Below are 15,440 nucleotides of genomic sequence, written 5' to 3'. Positions count from 1 at the left end.
TAAAGAGGTACCGCGCATGCAATCAGCGGGTATATAACCTTGAATCTCAGCATCAGTTTCATTTCTTGAATGGCTAATAGTCATAGAAAACCCTGAACGCCACACCGACATGGCCGCAGCCCAAAGACAGAAATGACATTAAATACAAAAACAACCAGGCCTGATAAAAATCATCCCAAATGCTTATAATTAGTCCACTTTTAAGAAAGAAGATTAGTAATAGTTTGTGTTCTCAACATCATTCACAAAATACATGAAGATCACAATCTACAACCAAATGATCAAGGGTAGCCTCTTAACGAGTCAGCTGTCTTCCCAGATCTTGCATCAGACCAAGCTTTAGCAATTGTTCGTTTCATTTCATCATCACCTTCCTCGTACATGTTCTGCAATGCATTTGCATTTTAATTTCTTAGCACACGCAACAAAATAGAATGAAACAAAGGAAAAGAAATATTTGACGCTGTCATGAAAAAACATAGCTCACCTTCATCAAATCCATAATTCCTGCCATCGGGTCTTTATCTTTGTCTAAACTTGGCTTTAGCTGCAAATCATAAAATAAACATAGCATCAACCATCAAATTGTATCAAAGCCAATGGTGATAAGTCTGAGCTATCGAATTCTTTGTAGCAGACAGAAATAGATTTTATTACAAGATACTGAATAGAAAATTTTGATTTCTTTCATTGGTCTATGCTAACCTCAGTAAACTGCGGAAGCTTGTAAAAAAAAGGGGGAAAAAAGAACAGAAAGAACAATAAAAGCAAGTCAATAAGACAGCTGATTGGCTTTCTAATCTTAATGTACCACAAACCGGGTCCTTTTCCAAGGGCCACAGGTACCCCAAGATTTACAGATGATTGTACAAAGAGACAGGCCTTTCCTTTTCTAAGGGCATGTAAACATGAAAAAACTCAACTTTTCCTAACACAAATAAAGAAACTAAAAAATCCATCTTCTGACCTCAAATCCGTGTAGTACAACAATCCATGTTAGAAAGCATGCGACACAGATGCTCATTATGTTTTTCACAAAATCACAAAAGGGAAAGCACATTCCAGCAAAATTCAGACTAAATATATCATGGTGGAAATTCAAACAACTAGCTCTCTAGACACAGGTTGAATATCAAGAACCCCATATGTTGGCTGTGAAAAATCAGAATATTGCCAATTCTAGTACTATCAAACACAAAACCCTCTGAAGAAGCTCTGTTACGCACCATCTCTACCCCCTGCAGCAACTCTCATTCTTAATAAAATATTCCTTGAAGCAATAGAAGCGCACATCCTAGAATTGGGACTGCATACACTGAATGACATAAATGATAAAGAACTTTTAATTGAACTGGAAGGCCACAGCCATCCATAGTAGCTCTCATATACCAAAAACACTCCAATTGGTTCTTATTTTTTTAAAATAAGACTACAAGAGATCAACCACAGAACAAGTTGGATCCAACACCTCATAGATGATAGCGAGGGTGTAGTAACTGCTGGACCATGGTTGGAAATTTCAACTGGGTTAGTATGTGTAATACAGTAACCTCTTTGTGCTAATGCTTATTTGTTAACAAAACCAGACCAGCTTAATAGAAAAGATGAGAAAAATTTTAAAAAAAAAAAAACCATTTTATTACCTTGTCCTCCTTGAAGTGCAGGTCTAACCAGTTTCCTTTGGAAGCTTTGGACAGTGTGACAATAACTTTCGTCGGCTTAACCACCACTTTACATTTCTCAGGAACTATTTCTTTGTTTAATTTCAGTATAGAGAATCGATAATTTTTCCCTTGGACATCATGAAATTTGATGTCCACTGACACTGGCTTGAACACAGTCTCCATCTTCCCTTCTTGTACACCTTCAAGCAACAGATAGAGCTAAAGCACAAAAGGCAAGTTTGCAGAATTATATTAGTTCCAGCAAGAAGAAAACCCAATATAAAAACTGTCAATAAAAGAGAAAATAAAAGATTGTAAATATTAGGCTGGGCTGGATTACGTACCTCAGAGAGAGAGACAGACACACACACACACAGAGAGAGAGAGAGAGAGAGAGAATCCAAGCACATCTCTTGGAATGGAAAATTGGGGAAAACTGGGGAAAAGAAATAGATGACAAAATATTTGTTTGTTAAAAAAAGAAGGGTGCTCGCATGGGTTCACATAGCTTGTATGCATGTGCACAAGCTGCCTCCTTACCCGTAATACTAACAGGAATACAGCATTTAAATGACAGACAAGATGCAACAGCTTCCTTCAAAAGAACATGACACAATATAAGATTAACCACCCATCTGTCACTAGTTTATACAGGATGCCTCTCAAAGGCTGTCAACTTTAACCAGAAAACATCATGAGTTATTAGGAAAATGGAAGATACAATTAACTCATGACACCTACTTCTGTACTAATGTCAGCATAAAGCCATAACAACAAATCATAACCAATCCAACCTAGACTAGTTTCAGCTGTCCAGTACTTCTTAACAAGGATGGTATTATCTGGTCATTGCATTTTTTTGATCCTCTATCACAAATGAATCCATGTAATCCAGGATTTCTTCATTTATTCAGCCCAAGTTTCGCCGTTTAGACCCCATACCAGTACTATATTGGTATTGTGTCAATTAGCCCAAGACACTGATTGGTTTGGCATGCCAAATCTTGGTATGCCACCCATACTGATTCTCGGTTCAGCACCCGTACAAGGCAGTATGCACTGATACGTTGAACGATGATTAGGCCCTTTAATAGAAGAAACAGCCCATCTTCTTTATTAAAGAATTTTTGAGTCCTTTACCACACAAACCCATTCCTATCCAGATATAGAACAAACATTCTCTCTCCAACACTTATTTTCATGGAGCATTTGCCAAAAATCTGATGAACAAAACATGGCTTCCTGATTGTTATTTTAGACATGTCAATGAATCAGATAGCATGACAGACACCAAACCAAGCATACCTCCCATTTAATCCGTCTTTCTCTAAATCTATTTGATGTCTTTATTTATATTTATTACTACAAAGATCCAAAACAATGAAAGTTCACAACTAGATATTCCTGGACACAACACTCTAGACTGACTGAATCCACTAAAAAATTGCAAGTTCATTCCTTGTAATCCTAAATCTTTCATACAAGATGCTTACTTATACTACCATTCAAAAATCAACTAACACTATATCTTCCACTGATACAATTTACACAAACAATGATGTATTATATCAGAAAAAAAGTTAGAGCTTTATAATTTTTACCTTTTACCATAATTTTTACCTTTCACCCATGATCCTAACTTAGATATGTGACCCTTCCCATAGACATGGATAATTATTTGTGACATCAAAATTTATTTACTATATGATATATGTGAAGACAAATCCTTCATACAAAAGGTCATTCAAATTCGTCTGAGTACTTCCATGTCACAAATTTCCATTAAATCCTTCCCACCCACTAACTGTCAATAACCTTTCGTGTTGTTGCCCCTTGCGCCACATGGCCAAACCATGTGAAAACAGCTTTTGCTAGTGATTCATAATTGGTGCTACCCATGAGCTTCCCCTTAACATACTTATACCTAGCTCCACCCTCTAAAGTCCAACAACCCAACTAAAATAATAAACTAAGACAACACAATACATTGATAACTGATTGTCCTCTATTATGTCCTTTGGACAAAGGATCATGATCTACAAAAGAAACCTGACCCATGTACCCACACATAAAATTGGTCTCAATAGGCCTTTTACTGATTCGTTAGCATCACAAGCATTAATGAAGACCTACAAATGTGTTCTCAACTACCTTTTTTTTGGCTGGCATTTGCTTCTGTTCCATATCAAGGACCTCCTTTGTTAATGATATTACAAATTACAATTGCTATTTGAAAAAACTTGGGTTTTTCCATTCCTCCTATGCTTTGGCACATAATAAAGCACCTTTCCTTATCCAGACAGCATCACATCTTCCTTATACCCACCTAACTTTCAATTGTTCATCCTCATCTCTACGTTTCTATGTATAATGGAAAACATTTTGTGGCTTAAGTCCCCAAGTTTTTCTTTTTATGTTGTCACGTGTAACTGGCAGCAAATTTAGCATATAAACCATCCACAAGGACACACTAGGGTTTTCCAGAAACTTCATTTCCAGTTAAATAAACTCTTTCTAGGCAGGAAAGGAGAGTAAGAGGCCAATGGTTCTTTTAAGAAATAGAATCTGGTACCACAATGTTTGGTGAAACCAGGCACTACTTCATCTCGCCCATGATTGGTGTATGTCGATCTTAAGGAAAATCCCACAAGATGGTTGCTTTGAAATACATCTCTTCCACGAGTTCTAGAAACTCAATTATGCTATGCTTCCTTTCACATGCACTACACATTCCAAAAAGTTACTCTGTTGTAACTCCTGAACTTCATCTAAGAACTCCTTCCAACTTTCGAAATCTATCTACATTCGTCTCAACCTTCTCATATCCCGATACTCCTAAGCCACCATTATCATCCGCATAACATTGCTAAATTTACTTTTGCTGGTAATTGTTTCAGTTAAGCATCCCAAGCATGAAAAGGCTGTTAAAAAAAATATATATCAAAAGCACCTTCTACCTCTGTCTCATCTCCCTAATTCTAGTGAAAATGTTATCAACAAAATCCTACATTCCTCTCTCTCTCTCTCTCTCTCTCTCTCGGTAGGGCTACAAGCGCTTATGTGCACATCTATAAATTTTTACTACATCTCATTTCTTTTTTTACCAGTTGGTTCTAATTTGTAGTATCTCACATCCGTCTTTCTATTGTAGCATTCAAAACTTCTACTTATATCAATTAGAAAAGAAAAATATCTAAAAAGCATAACGTTGCAATTAATAACAAATTACAATTATGAAAAACCAATGAATCTATTTTTCTACATTTGTTTTAAGATTTTAAACAAGATTTGCCGTACCATCTTGTACCATCTGGTACCATATGATATAGCATACTATACCATACTGACGCTATCATACCATACCAACACTATCATACCATACCGAATTACATACCGACACGATAATAAAATAATACCGGTACGGGATCCAATACTGAGACGTCAAACCTTGGTTTTAAATACTAGTGTGATAGTGTGGTGTCGCACCATTGAGCGCTAGGACAGGCACCATCTCACATACTGAGATAGAATAAGTCAAGAAATGGATCAAACAAACAGGACATCCATCATCCCAAGTGCCGGAACATGAAGCATCTCGTTCTATAGAAAACTGAGACGATCCCATCCTATGATATTTAAAACCTTGATTCATTTACTTAGTTCCCAAATGCCATCTCACTTAATTATCCCTACTAATTTTGTTTTCCCAACCTCCCCTTGACCATCTACTCAGCCTTTGAGCTCCCCTTCTAATTGGATTGTACTAAAAAAAAATTTCTTAGATGAACTCATTCCTAGCCCTACCCTTCTAGTTCTAATATTCATCCACTTTAATTTTGTCAAAACTCAAAAAATACACAACCTTCGGCATTATTAACACTCAAACAGATGACAGATAGATTCTGAGCCTATATTTTAAAAGATCGTCCATGGGCTGTAGTGTCACTTTCTCTTTCTCTGCGCACCCCTTCTCTCCCTAAACGTACAACAGGCTCAAAAAGGATGTCAAACGGAACATCCAGTCAACTGAAATCACAATTTAACAAATAGAAGCTAGCCTGTGGTGATTATCATCATACTCAAATCTCATCCCACAAGCTGATTATGTAAAACGCATTAAATCAATCGGTGGGAAATCATATTTCAATCACACAATGACCTTAACGCTTAGTCAATATTTTGGATGTTTTGCTTTGTCTATTCTTTAAAAAAAAAAAAAAAGAAGGAAGCATATACCTTGATCTTGTCATTGTCTTGGTCCCAGCTAAACGATCCGAGAGTAACATAATTCAACGCGCTGGCAGCAGCAGGAGCCTTTTCCGCAGAAGCCGCAGGCTGTGCTGCTGCTGCTGCAACTGCCGCAGTGACTTTAGACAACTGACAATACAACAAACAACGCATCAATAACAATCCATCGAAACAGATAAGGACCACTTGGTCCCAAACTCTACAACAGTATTAACAAATCGATCCGAGTAACCTCCAAATAATCGATCAAATAGCCATCCATGAATCAATCCAACTTGTCCAAGAAAGATAAAATTTAAATCGACGGTGTTCCAAGGAGAGATGTTTCGAGTAGAAAACCGGCTAAAATTGGATACCAAAGAAGCAAGAAAGGAAGGAAGGAACCCAAAAGGAAAGAATAACTATCAAACCCTAGGCAACAGAGAGGAACAGAGGTGGCCGAGGAACGAAGGTGGTGGAAATACCGTGGCGTCGAGGTTACGGATCTCGGAAGAGAGGAGGGAGAGGACGCGAGGCCTTTTGGCGATGGACTCAAGATGCCTAAGCTCCTCCAGGTCCTGCCTCAGCTGCTGCTCTTCCGCCATTGCTCCAATTCTTCTTCTCCTCCTCCTCTCGCGTCGCAACTCTTTCGGTGGAAGATGGAAGAATAGATGCAGATACGACGATTTGTTTCGGGCTTTGCCCTTTGTTTGGAGAAGGATGGGGAAGGTTCCAGACCAGAAGTTCAGACGAAAGTGGAACCGCCAAAGGATGACAGACCGAGAAATAGGGGCGAATCAAATCTAATCGGATGTTATACATGGCGAGGCCCGTAGGCTCCATCTAGAATACGGCCGATATGTTATCCACATCTTTCATATCAGTTATATTAGCTAGCCTACGCATACTGCTGCTTTTTTTTCTTTTTTTTTTTTTTTGGCTAACATAAAAATGAGAGTTGAAGTAGGTGATCCGATGCATTTTCCTCTTCTGAGTATGATCATAGGACTCCAATTTTTATTAAAAAATATTCAATTCGAAATCAAATTTAAATGAATAGATGGCTTCATCTCCACTACATGAACAAATTCAATTGATGAATACATCATTCCAGTACTATCGAGAGCCAACGGATCAGATGTCGTATATATATACTGCTTAAAATCTTGCTAAATCATGAGCCCCATCAAATCAGTGTCCTTGATTTACATCATTTTTTAGAAAAATAATTCATTTCGATGTCTGTTTGAGAAATATTTGAGCCAAAAAGATTTGCTTCGATTTTGATCCGCATTTATAAAAATTTAATTTATATCTATATATATTTTTATTTTTTTTCAATTTTTTTCTTAATTTTTTTATATATATTAAAAAATTATGTTCAAATTTAGTTCAGTCTATTTGATTTAATCTGTTGAGTATCAATTCGATAAATTGAATTGGGTCGGACTAAACCAAAATTTTCGAGTTGGTTTCAAATGATTTTTATAGATGATCGGTTCGAATTTAGTTTTTAATCTTAAGAAATTTATTTAAATTAGTCCCATCTCAAATTCATCTCTAGACTGACCCGATCCAACCCACGCACGCTCCTACCATTGCTCATTTTGGTCCCAAGGAAATCCAAAAACCAAACAAATAAGTGATAAATACACAGGTTCTGCAACAACAATATAAACAATAGAGAAGTAGCGATGGTACAAAACCCAACCTAATATGTCTAGCTTCTACAATCTTGACTCTTGAGTTCTGAATAGGCCAGTAAATAGTTTCTAGGAGCTAAGACCAACATTAATTCATGGACCACAAAGACACTCTAAGCCTTTGATGCTCAACAAGGTACTCCGTGAAGTATTATCATAATTCCTGGCTGGGAAGTTTATCTCTATTTCAAATTCGTTTGTTGCATTACAATGAATTTATAGACAAAAAAGGATTATTGATTACTGTTATAAAAAGACGATATTTTTAGTCCCACATCGATTGAGAGTTAAAAAAGATTCTGATTTATATGAGATCAAGACTTTCGCTTCTCAGAAAAATATCTTTTGTAAAGCACAAATAATCAATCCATTCCATCCATATGAGTCACAATTATGGATCAAGAGAAATTCTGATTTATATAGAATCGAGATCTTTTCTCATCTTAGCGAGGTATCTTTTAAAAAGTAAAATCGTGAGGCTCCATATCATGGGCCTACCGAACTGGACAATATTTCGTGCGAGCAGATGCAACTGCAACAGTTATCAACATCCAACTTGGCAGCTGGGCCCAGAAGACCTTGCTCTGTACTCTATGGTCGAACCAGGTAGTAGCCGATATCAAGTTCCTTCTGTAAAATACATTCAAAAATCAACTCTACTCCCTGAGGTCAGAGGTATGAAAATCTAAAGGTTTCCTCTGTTATGTGGCCATCATCTAGGAAGGCTGAACTACCATTTCCAGGACCATTAGGCCATAGTCCTCGGGCTAAAAATTGAGTTACGCAACAAGGGTAGCTTTCCCAGGTCTGTTGGACGTATTCCATATAATGGCACTTTGTACCTCTACGAACTTAAGAGACCAACAAAATGTACATAACATGTCACAAAGACCAGAAGCTAATTACAACATTCATATTGGAGCAAGCAAGTCAGCAATGTAATAATCACCAGAATTTCTTCTTCTTTGGTTGGCCGAGCAACGTTATCAATTGAAGAGATCTCGCTCCTCCCCGACCATACTCCAACCTGCAGCCATTTGGGAACCAAATCACCTAGCAGTGGCGACAGGATTCCAGCAAGCCAGACCGTGCAAAGGCTCTGGCACCGGCTATCCTCTCAAACCCAGCCTTTCCAATGGCCCTACCCCCTCCATCCCTCCAGCACTTCCAGAACCAGAGATTCTCAACACTTGCAGCAATTCCATTAGCTAAACTAGTTTATATCAGCAGCACGGCCAAGCTAATTCCATCTCCCGGAACTCTCAAAGCCAATTCTAGATATATGCCAAAACAACTTGGCTAGTTGGCTGTGCCATAAGCAACAATAGCTGCAGCAATACAACATTACAGTACCAAACAAAATAGTAAGAAAGCCAAAGAGAAAAAAGAGGAGAGGATTGATCCAAAGGGTTGATGGACCTCCAAACACATTCCCTTCCCTCCTCCCACCAGTCTTATTCCATGTCATCCTCTATACTCTATTTCTGGTGGCCCTTCTTCTTCCAGAGATCTCCGAACATTCGAATTCCGGATCCCCTCCTCTTCCCTCCCTCGATACCCTCTTCGTCCATCTCCCCGCCCATCAGCAGCGATCCCCATCCCGCGAATCCCCCGGCTCGGGCACCAAGGTGTTTGTCCAGGGACCGGCACCGCTCCGCCATCCTTCTTCCCCCCATCATCTCTGCCCCCGGCCCCGGTGCCAGCACAGCCGCTGCCGCCTCAGCCGCCTTCCGCCACTGCTCTGTCTGCACCCTCAGCCGTTTCATCTCTGCCTCCAGCGCCGCCCTCGTCTCCTCCAACGTCTCCAGCTGCTCCCCCAGCCTCTCCATCTTCGCCTGGCTCTCCTTCAGCTCCTCCTCCACTGAGCCCAGCTTCTCTTCTTGTGCTCTCGCGGCCGCCATGGCATTCTCCGTAACTTCCTCTGCCTTCTTCTTCAGACCCTCATTCTCCGCCAACAAATTCTCCACTTCCTTCTCCTTCTCCAGTAGCTTGGCCTTGAGTTCCAATACCTCTGGGCTCTCGGCGATCTCCGTAGGCTTGTTCTCCTCTTCCTCTAATTCCTTCTTCTCCATTGCAGTCATCTCAGTCTCACCATCTTTCTCGGTCATTGCCTTCGCCTCTTCCTCTTGCTTCTCCTTCACTTCCTTCTCATTATCATCCCCAATCTCATTGTCTGTTTTACTTGTCTCAGCTGGGAACGAAGCCGGCCAGACTACTTCAAACACATCAGTGGCAGTGGAGTTGATGCTCTCCCCCTCGGATCTGGGCTCCGGCAATTCGTTTTCCACCTTTTGCTCGCTCTTCTCTAGAGAATCCAAGCATGGACAGGCAGTCTCGGTTTCTTCTTTCAAGGGAAGAGGAGGCTTCTCCTCATCCAATTTCTGGGGAGTGGTGGCGACGGCTGGGATTCGTTTCTTGGCCTCTTCGAGTGCTTCCTGGGCTTCCTTCTTGGCAGACTCGGTGGAGGCCAGCTGCTCCCTTAGCTTCTTGAGCTCCTCCTGGGCTCGGCGGAACTTCGTCTCTAAATCCGCCACCCGAGTGCCCCTCTTCTTCTACATATTACGAAAATACTTGGCTTAGTTAGATGAGTTAGAGATAAAGCAGAGAACAAACAGTGATGGACTTTACCTCATGAAGGGTGCTGCGAGGCGAGCGGCGGTCCTCCAGCTTCGGACTTCGATCCACGGAGTGGCGGTGGACGCCATTGGCTTCAGAGCAGGCGGTGGCCTTCAGATGAAGCGGCGTCCGCGGCGATTGCCGCTGCGGCATCTCTGCTGACCCTCTGTTTCAATTCAAATTCATCACACGATTTTGAGTTCATGGTGGTATGATTGACGACAATTAACCAATCTTTACCTCGAACTCGGCATTGCTTGATTTAGAGCTTCAAGCCTGGAAGACTCCTCTCCCTTCAAAACTAATGAAACGAGGGAGAAAGGAGAATAAATAGGTAGCATTGGACGTTAGAAGAGAGCCCACATTTCAAACAAGAAATTCAAAATTCAAACTGGAGCAGAGGTCAATAGCAAGTCACAAAGAAAGATGCATAGCATTTAGTCCGTTGGTCACCAATTATAATGATCACACCAACCGGAGGGTCCAGTGAACGTTGGAGTTGGAAGCCCGCCACACACATGGCTCCTTGGCTGTATTAAAGGTAAGGGCATAAATGAGACATTGTTGCCCTAGCTTGTCTCGTATCCAAACTCTATTTGGCTATTATCAAGCGTGAGCAGTCGAATAATTTTTGAAATTGAACTCAAATGGCCAATTACTTGATTCGAAAGTTTATAGGTCTGATCAAGTATATGTTTTTAATAATATTATATTTTATTTATAATATATATCATTAATTTAATATTTTAAAATAAAATGTTATGTTATATTTTATTTGAAACATATCTTTTAATTATGATCGAATTCGAGCTTGAACTCGAATTCGAGCGTGATTTGCTTGATATTTGAGTCGAATTGACCTTGAGTATTTTTTTTTTTATTTTTATCAAATCAAATTCAAGTTTAGATATTATAGATCAATGAATCTCGAATCAAATTTCGAGTTCGAGCATTTTGAATCGAATCAAGCTCGAGCCCTTAGGTATTTGGCTTAATTTGGCCTGATTGCACCCCTAATTAAAAGCTATAAGCTTTATGCATAATCTAATACTTCTGGCCATATGTGGACAATGGAAATTTTGACTTCTTTGCCCACATGGGAAACGTTTCAGAAAAGGCAAAAAAAAAAAAAACGTTGACAAATTAGAACTTGGAAGCGTCGCTACAAAAAGAGTAACAAACCCTAAGGTATTTGCGAGGTGTCAAACAAAGAGAAGGAAAAACAGGTTTAGGCACCAAGTGTCCAACACTGATTGCTGCATCATCCTCACATTATTTTGTTTCTATTTCTAGCGGAGATAAGTGCTCAAAATACTTACCAGGCAATGCATTGAAGTAGGGAAATAGCCTTGTGGTTTTTAAAATTGGAAGGGGTTTTTAGTCAAGTAGCCAATGGGAATATCTACTGGAATAGCAAGTGGAACATACGCTGCTTCCGTGTTATAAAAACCTGCAAGAAATACTGATTCACAGAGGGAGCTATAAAATATTCTTCCTTTCACCTTTGTGCATCTAATTCCAGGCAACAGCAGCAAATTCTAGGCTTTTTGCAGTGGCTTTCACCAATATTACAGGCTTTATTTGCGTCTTTTGCTCTGTTACCAGACAATAATGAAGGCTTAAGGGATGGCTACATTAATTCCAAAGTTTAACAGGCAATTCCCTTTTTTACAGAAAAGGAAATAGATATATACAACAAATGTTCCTAACCATGTTTTCATATAGTTTAATCAAGGATCAAATAATGGTGGGTGTAGAACTGAAGATAATATCACACTATAAGCAACGGTAGCTCATTGTCACCTAATGGTGAGAACATTGGAAACATGCTCCCTTACTGATATTATGTGTCGCATATTAACATCAGGAGAGTATAGTTCCATCAGTATGATAAAATTTACGAAAAATTTATCTAACTTGGGGGGAAGAACATTCGAGATAACAAAAGAAAAAAAAATTTTCTCTTGAATAAGGTATCAAAAGAACAAAAAGGGACATGGGGACACAGAAATCTAACCTCAATGTAGATTTCACCGACCATAAACCTCAGCTCTATAGTCTCTTTTGCCCACCAAGAGATCTTCTTCAACCTAAACGCTGAGATAGAGAGAGAGAGAGAGAGATGGGACAAGAAGAAAGGGAGAGGAAAGCGTAGGGAGAAGAAAGAGGAGAGGTATTTTATATGAGTGCAGTTGGCTGGTGATTTCAAAAAGCTAAAAAAAAAAGCCCACGGGTAAGATGATCAGCTGGAAACCGTGCTCGCATGTGTGGGTGACGTGTTTTCATAGTTTGTTCCGCACACAGAAGCCAAGTACACAATGGTCACAGCCGTCGAATAAACCTGATCAAATTGATTGATGACTATGATTGTGGAGAACATTGTCTTTGCTCTTTGGAACCAAATGGTAAAGCATGGCTCGCGTTTTTTTTTTTAATTAAAGTGGGTTAGATGTGGCTTAAGAATCGGAGCAAAGAGCCAAAGAGGACAAACGTATGGATCTACGAGGTCGCTCTTTTTCAATATCTCTTCGTTGTTTTCATTGGAAAGTTAACCAGTTTATCGCCAACTCTCTCTCTCTTCCACCTCCTTCATCTTTCTCGTGGCCTTTTTGCAAAGTGAGTACGGCAAAAAGAAGCCAAATCTTAGACTGATCACGCGCTCCGTGAAAGGTGGTCATAAAGATTAGATCCGGGTGGGTTGTTCCCTGCCAAGCGGCTCCAATGATTTGGCCCAAGCGTTTACAGATGTTGGTCAGAGAGAAAGAGAAAACCATCGTTTCCTTTGCCTTTTTTTTCTTTTTAACAACAAGAAAAGATAATTCAATCGATGATGCGTCCCTCGCAGTAAATGATGGATCGTGTGCTGGTCCCACTTTGGCTAAAAAAAAAGATAAACAGAGAGAGGTTCCAAATGCAAACCTAAAAGAGACGTTTTATGCATTGGAAGCATGAAACTTTTTATTAGTGTCTAAGAGAGTGTACATGGCAAGCAGAGAAGAGTTAAGCCACAACAGCTAATTTTATCATGGTATTTCAATGAAAGAATTATTGATTAGAATAATTCTCTCATGTATATCTTGTATCATCTAATAATAAGTCCATACATCATTCAAGAAAGTTAACTTTTTTACATTCAAAATAGTAAAAATTATTAGTTGAGTAATCATAATTAACAATGAAACTTTTCTTCATTTAAAATTTTAAATCAAACTTGATAATAGTGCACCTTTTTTCAATAGGAGATAATCTGTTGGCTTGTTATTAGATGATGCAAGATATAGAACTATTCTAACCAATAATTTCTCGTTTCAATGATAGAGATATCTGATTATTGGATTGGGAAACCACTTCTCTTGTTGTAATTCTGTGTACTTAACCCCATGCCTAGATAGCGATAAGATAGAAAATGCTGATATCTATATGTAACCTGCGAGATATGAAATTGACTCTCTCTCTCTCTCTCTCTGGGAGAAAATCTACTACGGGCTTTTAATAGCTACAAAGATGTGTTAATTTTCTGCTAATTGCATATTTGTATGCACGTACCGAGCCTGCAAAAAGAAAGTCTTCTATTAATTACAACCTCCTATTAGTGGAGCTGATTGCTTTGTGCGACAATGACCATGGTACTCGTCATGCATTATCAAATACAAAATTATCGATAGTTATATGGGAACATCAATTGTCAGTAATTGCTTATGTTTTGATACAATAATTGTTTGATGCAAAGTATCAAGCATGTTGAAGAAAGCGAATTCTTACAGAAGTAAAAATCATGTCATTTGTAACTCTACAATTAATTCTAGATAGTTATGGGAGGAGAGCAAAAGATATCTGAATATTTCATTTGCCGATTATATAAAATGTTAAGTATGTTTCTGGTGGAAGAAGTTCTTGATTTCTCTTGTAATACCGTTGTATGTTTTAAATTTATTTTAGCAATACGATTATTATGCTACCACCAAGATTCAAATTTTGAATCTTCAATTTGGAGAGCAGTAATAACCAGCTGAGTTAAGTAATCAACACAAGAAACACCTTTAATGTGAAAACAAGGAAAAGCATGACAGCACCTCAGCCCATTCACGAACGACCCAATATCCTTAGCTTTCCGTCTGTGATTCGTGAGTGGTCCTACAAACATTGGGTGGTATAAGTTGCACCTTGAGATGGTGTTTCAAATCTCAGGGACTTATCCTGGTGGACAAATTTCTTTTCCTCCAAGTCGATTTTATGGATATTAATCAGTGCTAGATTGATAATTTTGGATGATCTTTATGGCACTAGTGAGAGAAGGGCATTTGTTTTCTTTCCCCCAGCATTCCTGGATATCCCTTCGTTGTTGCTGGTTATCCCTTCGCTGTTGCCTGGTGGATGTCCTAGCTTTTCTTATCCCTGGATATCCCATGTGTTGGGTGTCCTATTCCCGGTCATCCCTTCATTGCTGTATGTCCTAACTCCGCTAACCAGCACGGGTTGCATGCAGCTCGTTTTGCCTACGGGGAAGGTTGGGTCCAGTACGACTTGGGTTAGATGACTTTGCCATGGAATACTATTTTGGCTGCACATGCTTACATCTCACCAATATCGAAGGATATATGCGACTAACACCTCATGAGATGATGAAATCAATGAAGATCCAGACCTTTATGCCTCGTATAACAAGGATCTAGCATTATATTTTCAAGGCTGTGGCAAAAAATGGAACAGGATGTAGCCTTCATAATTATTCATGTGTACGCTTGTATGGCCTAACTTCGACTGGTTCAACCGAGGGTCGGACATGACTCCCATCCGAATTGTTTAGAACTTCCAAAGTGGGGAAAAAGCAAGGGGACAAAACCGGACAGACTGATTGAAAACCAGCTAATCTGGATCAAGATGCCCAAAGTATTTTAATTAAAAAAAAAAAATAGTGGGTCTAATGTCGGAACAACTATCCCAAATTTCTTATCAGAACTCCTTGGCTTCATTTGTTTTCGCATGGCACCCACTTTCAAATAGAAGCCAAGGATTCCATCGTTTCGATAGGGGGGCGAAGGAGAGGGACGGCAAAGAAGGCGTGGAGATAAGTGGGAGAGGAGGAGACCGTGGTGGTCAAAAGATGGAGCTCTCCTCCAGCAGCAGCGCTTAGGTTCCAATCATGCGGCGACAAAACTCTCCTTCTGTAACACCTGGCACCTCTTTGTCAAATTACTTCTCGATTACTACTACTTTTATTTGTTCTTCT

The 15,440-nt window shown here is 39.4% G+C and overlaps 2 protein-coding genes across 4 annotated transcripts; both read right to left on the bottom strand.

The window, feature by feature from the left end:
• Nucleotides 1–161: 161 nt before the first annotated feature.
• LOC105047398 (uncharacterized) lies at nucleotides 162–6,660 on the bottom strand. The gene is made up of 5 exons (XM_073259156.1): nucleotides 6,377–6,660; nucleotides 5,901–6,041; nucleotides 1,644–1,883; nucleotides 488–547; nucleotides 162–386 (listed from the first exon to the last, which is right to left on the bottom strand). Exons 1-5 carry the CDS (start codon nucleotides 6,494–6,496, stop codon nucleotides 282–284), a joined length of 666 nt encoding a protein of 221 aa, XP_073115257.1. The 5' UTR covers nucleotides 6,497–6,660; the 3' UTR covers nucleotides 162–281.
• Nucleotides 6,661–8,774: 2,114 nt separating this feature from the next.
• Nucleotides 8,775–12,369, bottom strand: LOC140858458 (interactor of constitutive active ROPs 4-like). 3 transcript variants are annotated; one of them, XM_073259154.1, is made up of 5 exons: nucleotides 12,228–12,364; nucleotides 10,664–10,740; nucleotides 10,451–10,511; nucleotides 10,223–10,376; nucleotides 8,775–10,146 (listed from the first exon to the last, which is right to left on the bottom strand). In XM_073259154.1, the coding sequence occupies exons 2-5, from the start codon at nucleotides 10,728–10,730 to the stop codon at nucleotides 9,073–9,075; spliced, it is 1,356 nt and encodes a 451-aa protein (XP_073115255.1). In that variant the 5' UTR covers nucleotides 10,731–10,740; nucleotides 12,228–12,364; the 3' UTR covers nucleotides 8,775–9,072. The 3 variants fall into 3 exon arrangements, with proteins under 3 accessions (XP_073115255.1, XP_073115254.1, XP_073115256.1); XM_073259153.1 differs by having other exon boundaries at nucleotides 10,664–11,805; nucleotides 12,228–12,363; XM_073259155.1 differs by lacking the exon at nucleotides 10,664–10,740 and having other exon boundaries at nucleotides 12,228–12,369.
• Between the last annotated feature and the right edge of the window lie 3,071 nt (nucleotides 12,370–15,440).

This window comes from Elaeis guineensis, chromosome 6 (assembly GCF_000442705.2).
Source record: "Elaeis guineensis isolate ETL-2024a chromosome 6, EG11, whole genome shotgun sequence".
In the NCBI taxonomy this organism is placed as follows: domain Eukaryota; kingdom Viridiplantae; phylum Streptophyta; class Magnoliopsida; order Arecales; family Arecaceae; genus Elaeis; species Elaeis guineensis.
The sequence above is the reverse complement of the archived record's forward strand: the minus strand, read 5'-3'. Positions and strand labels throughout refer to the sequence as shown.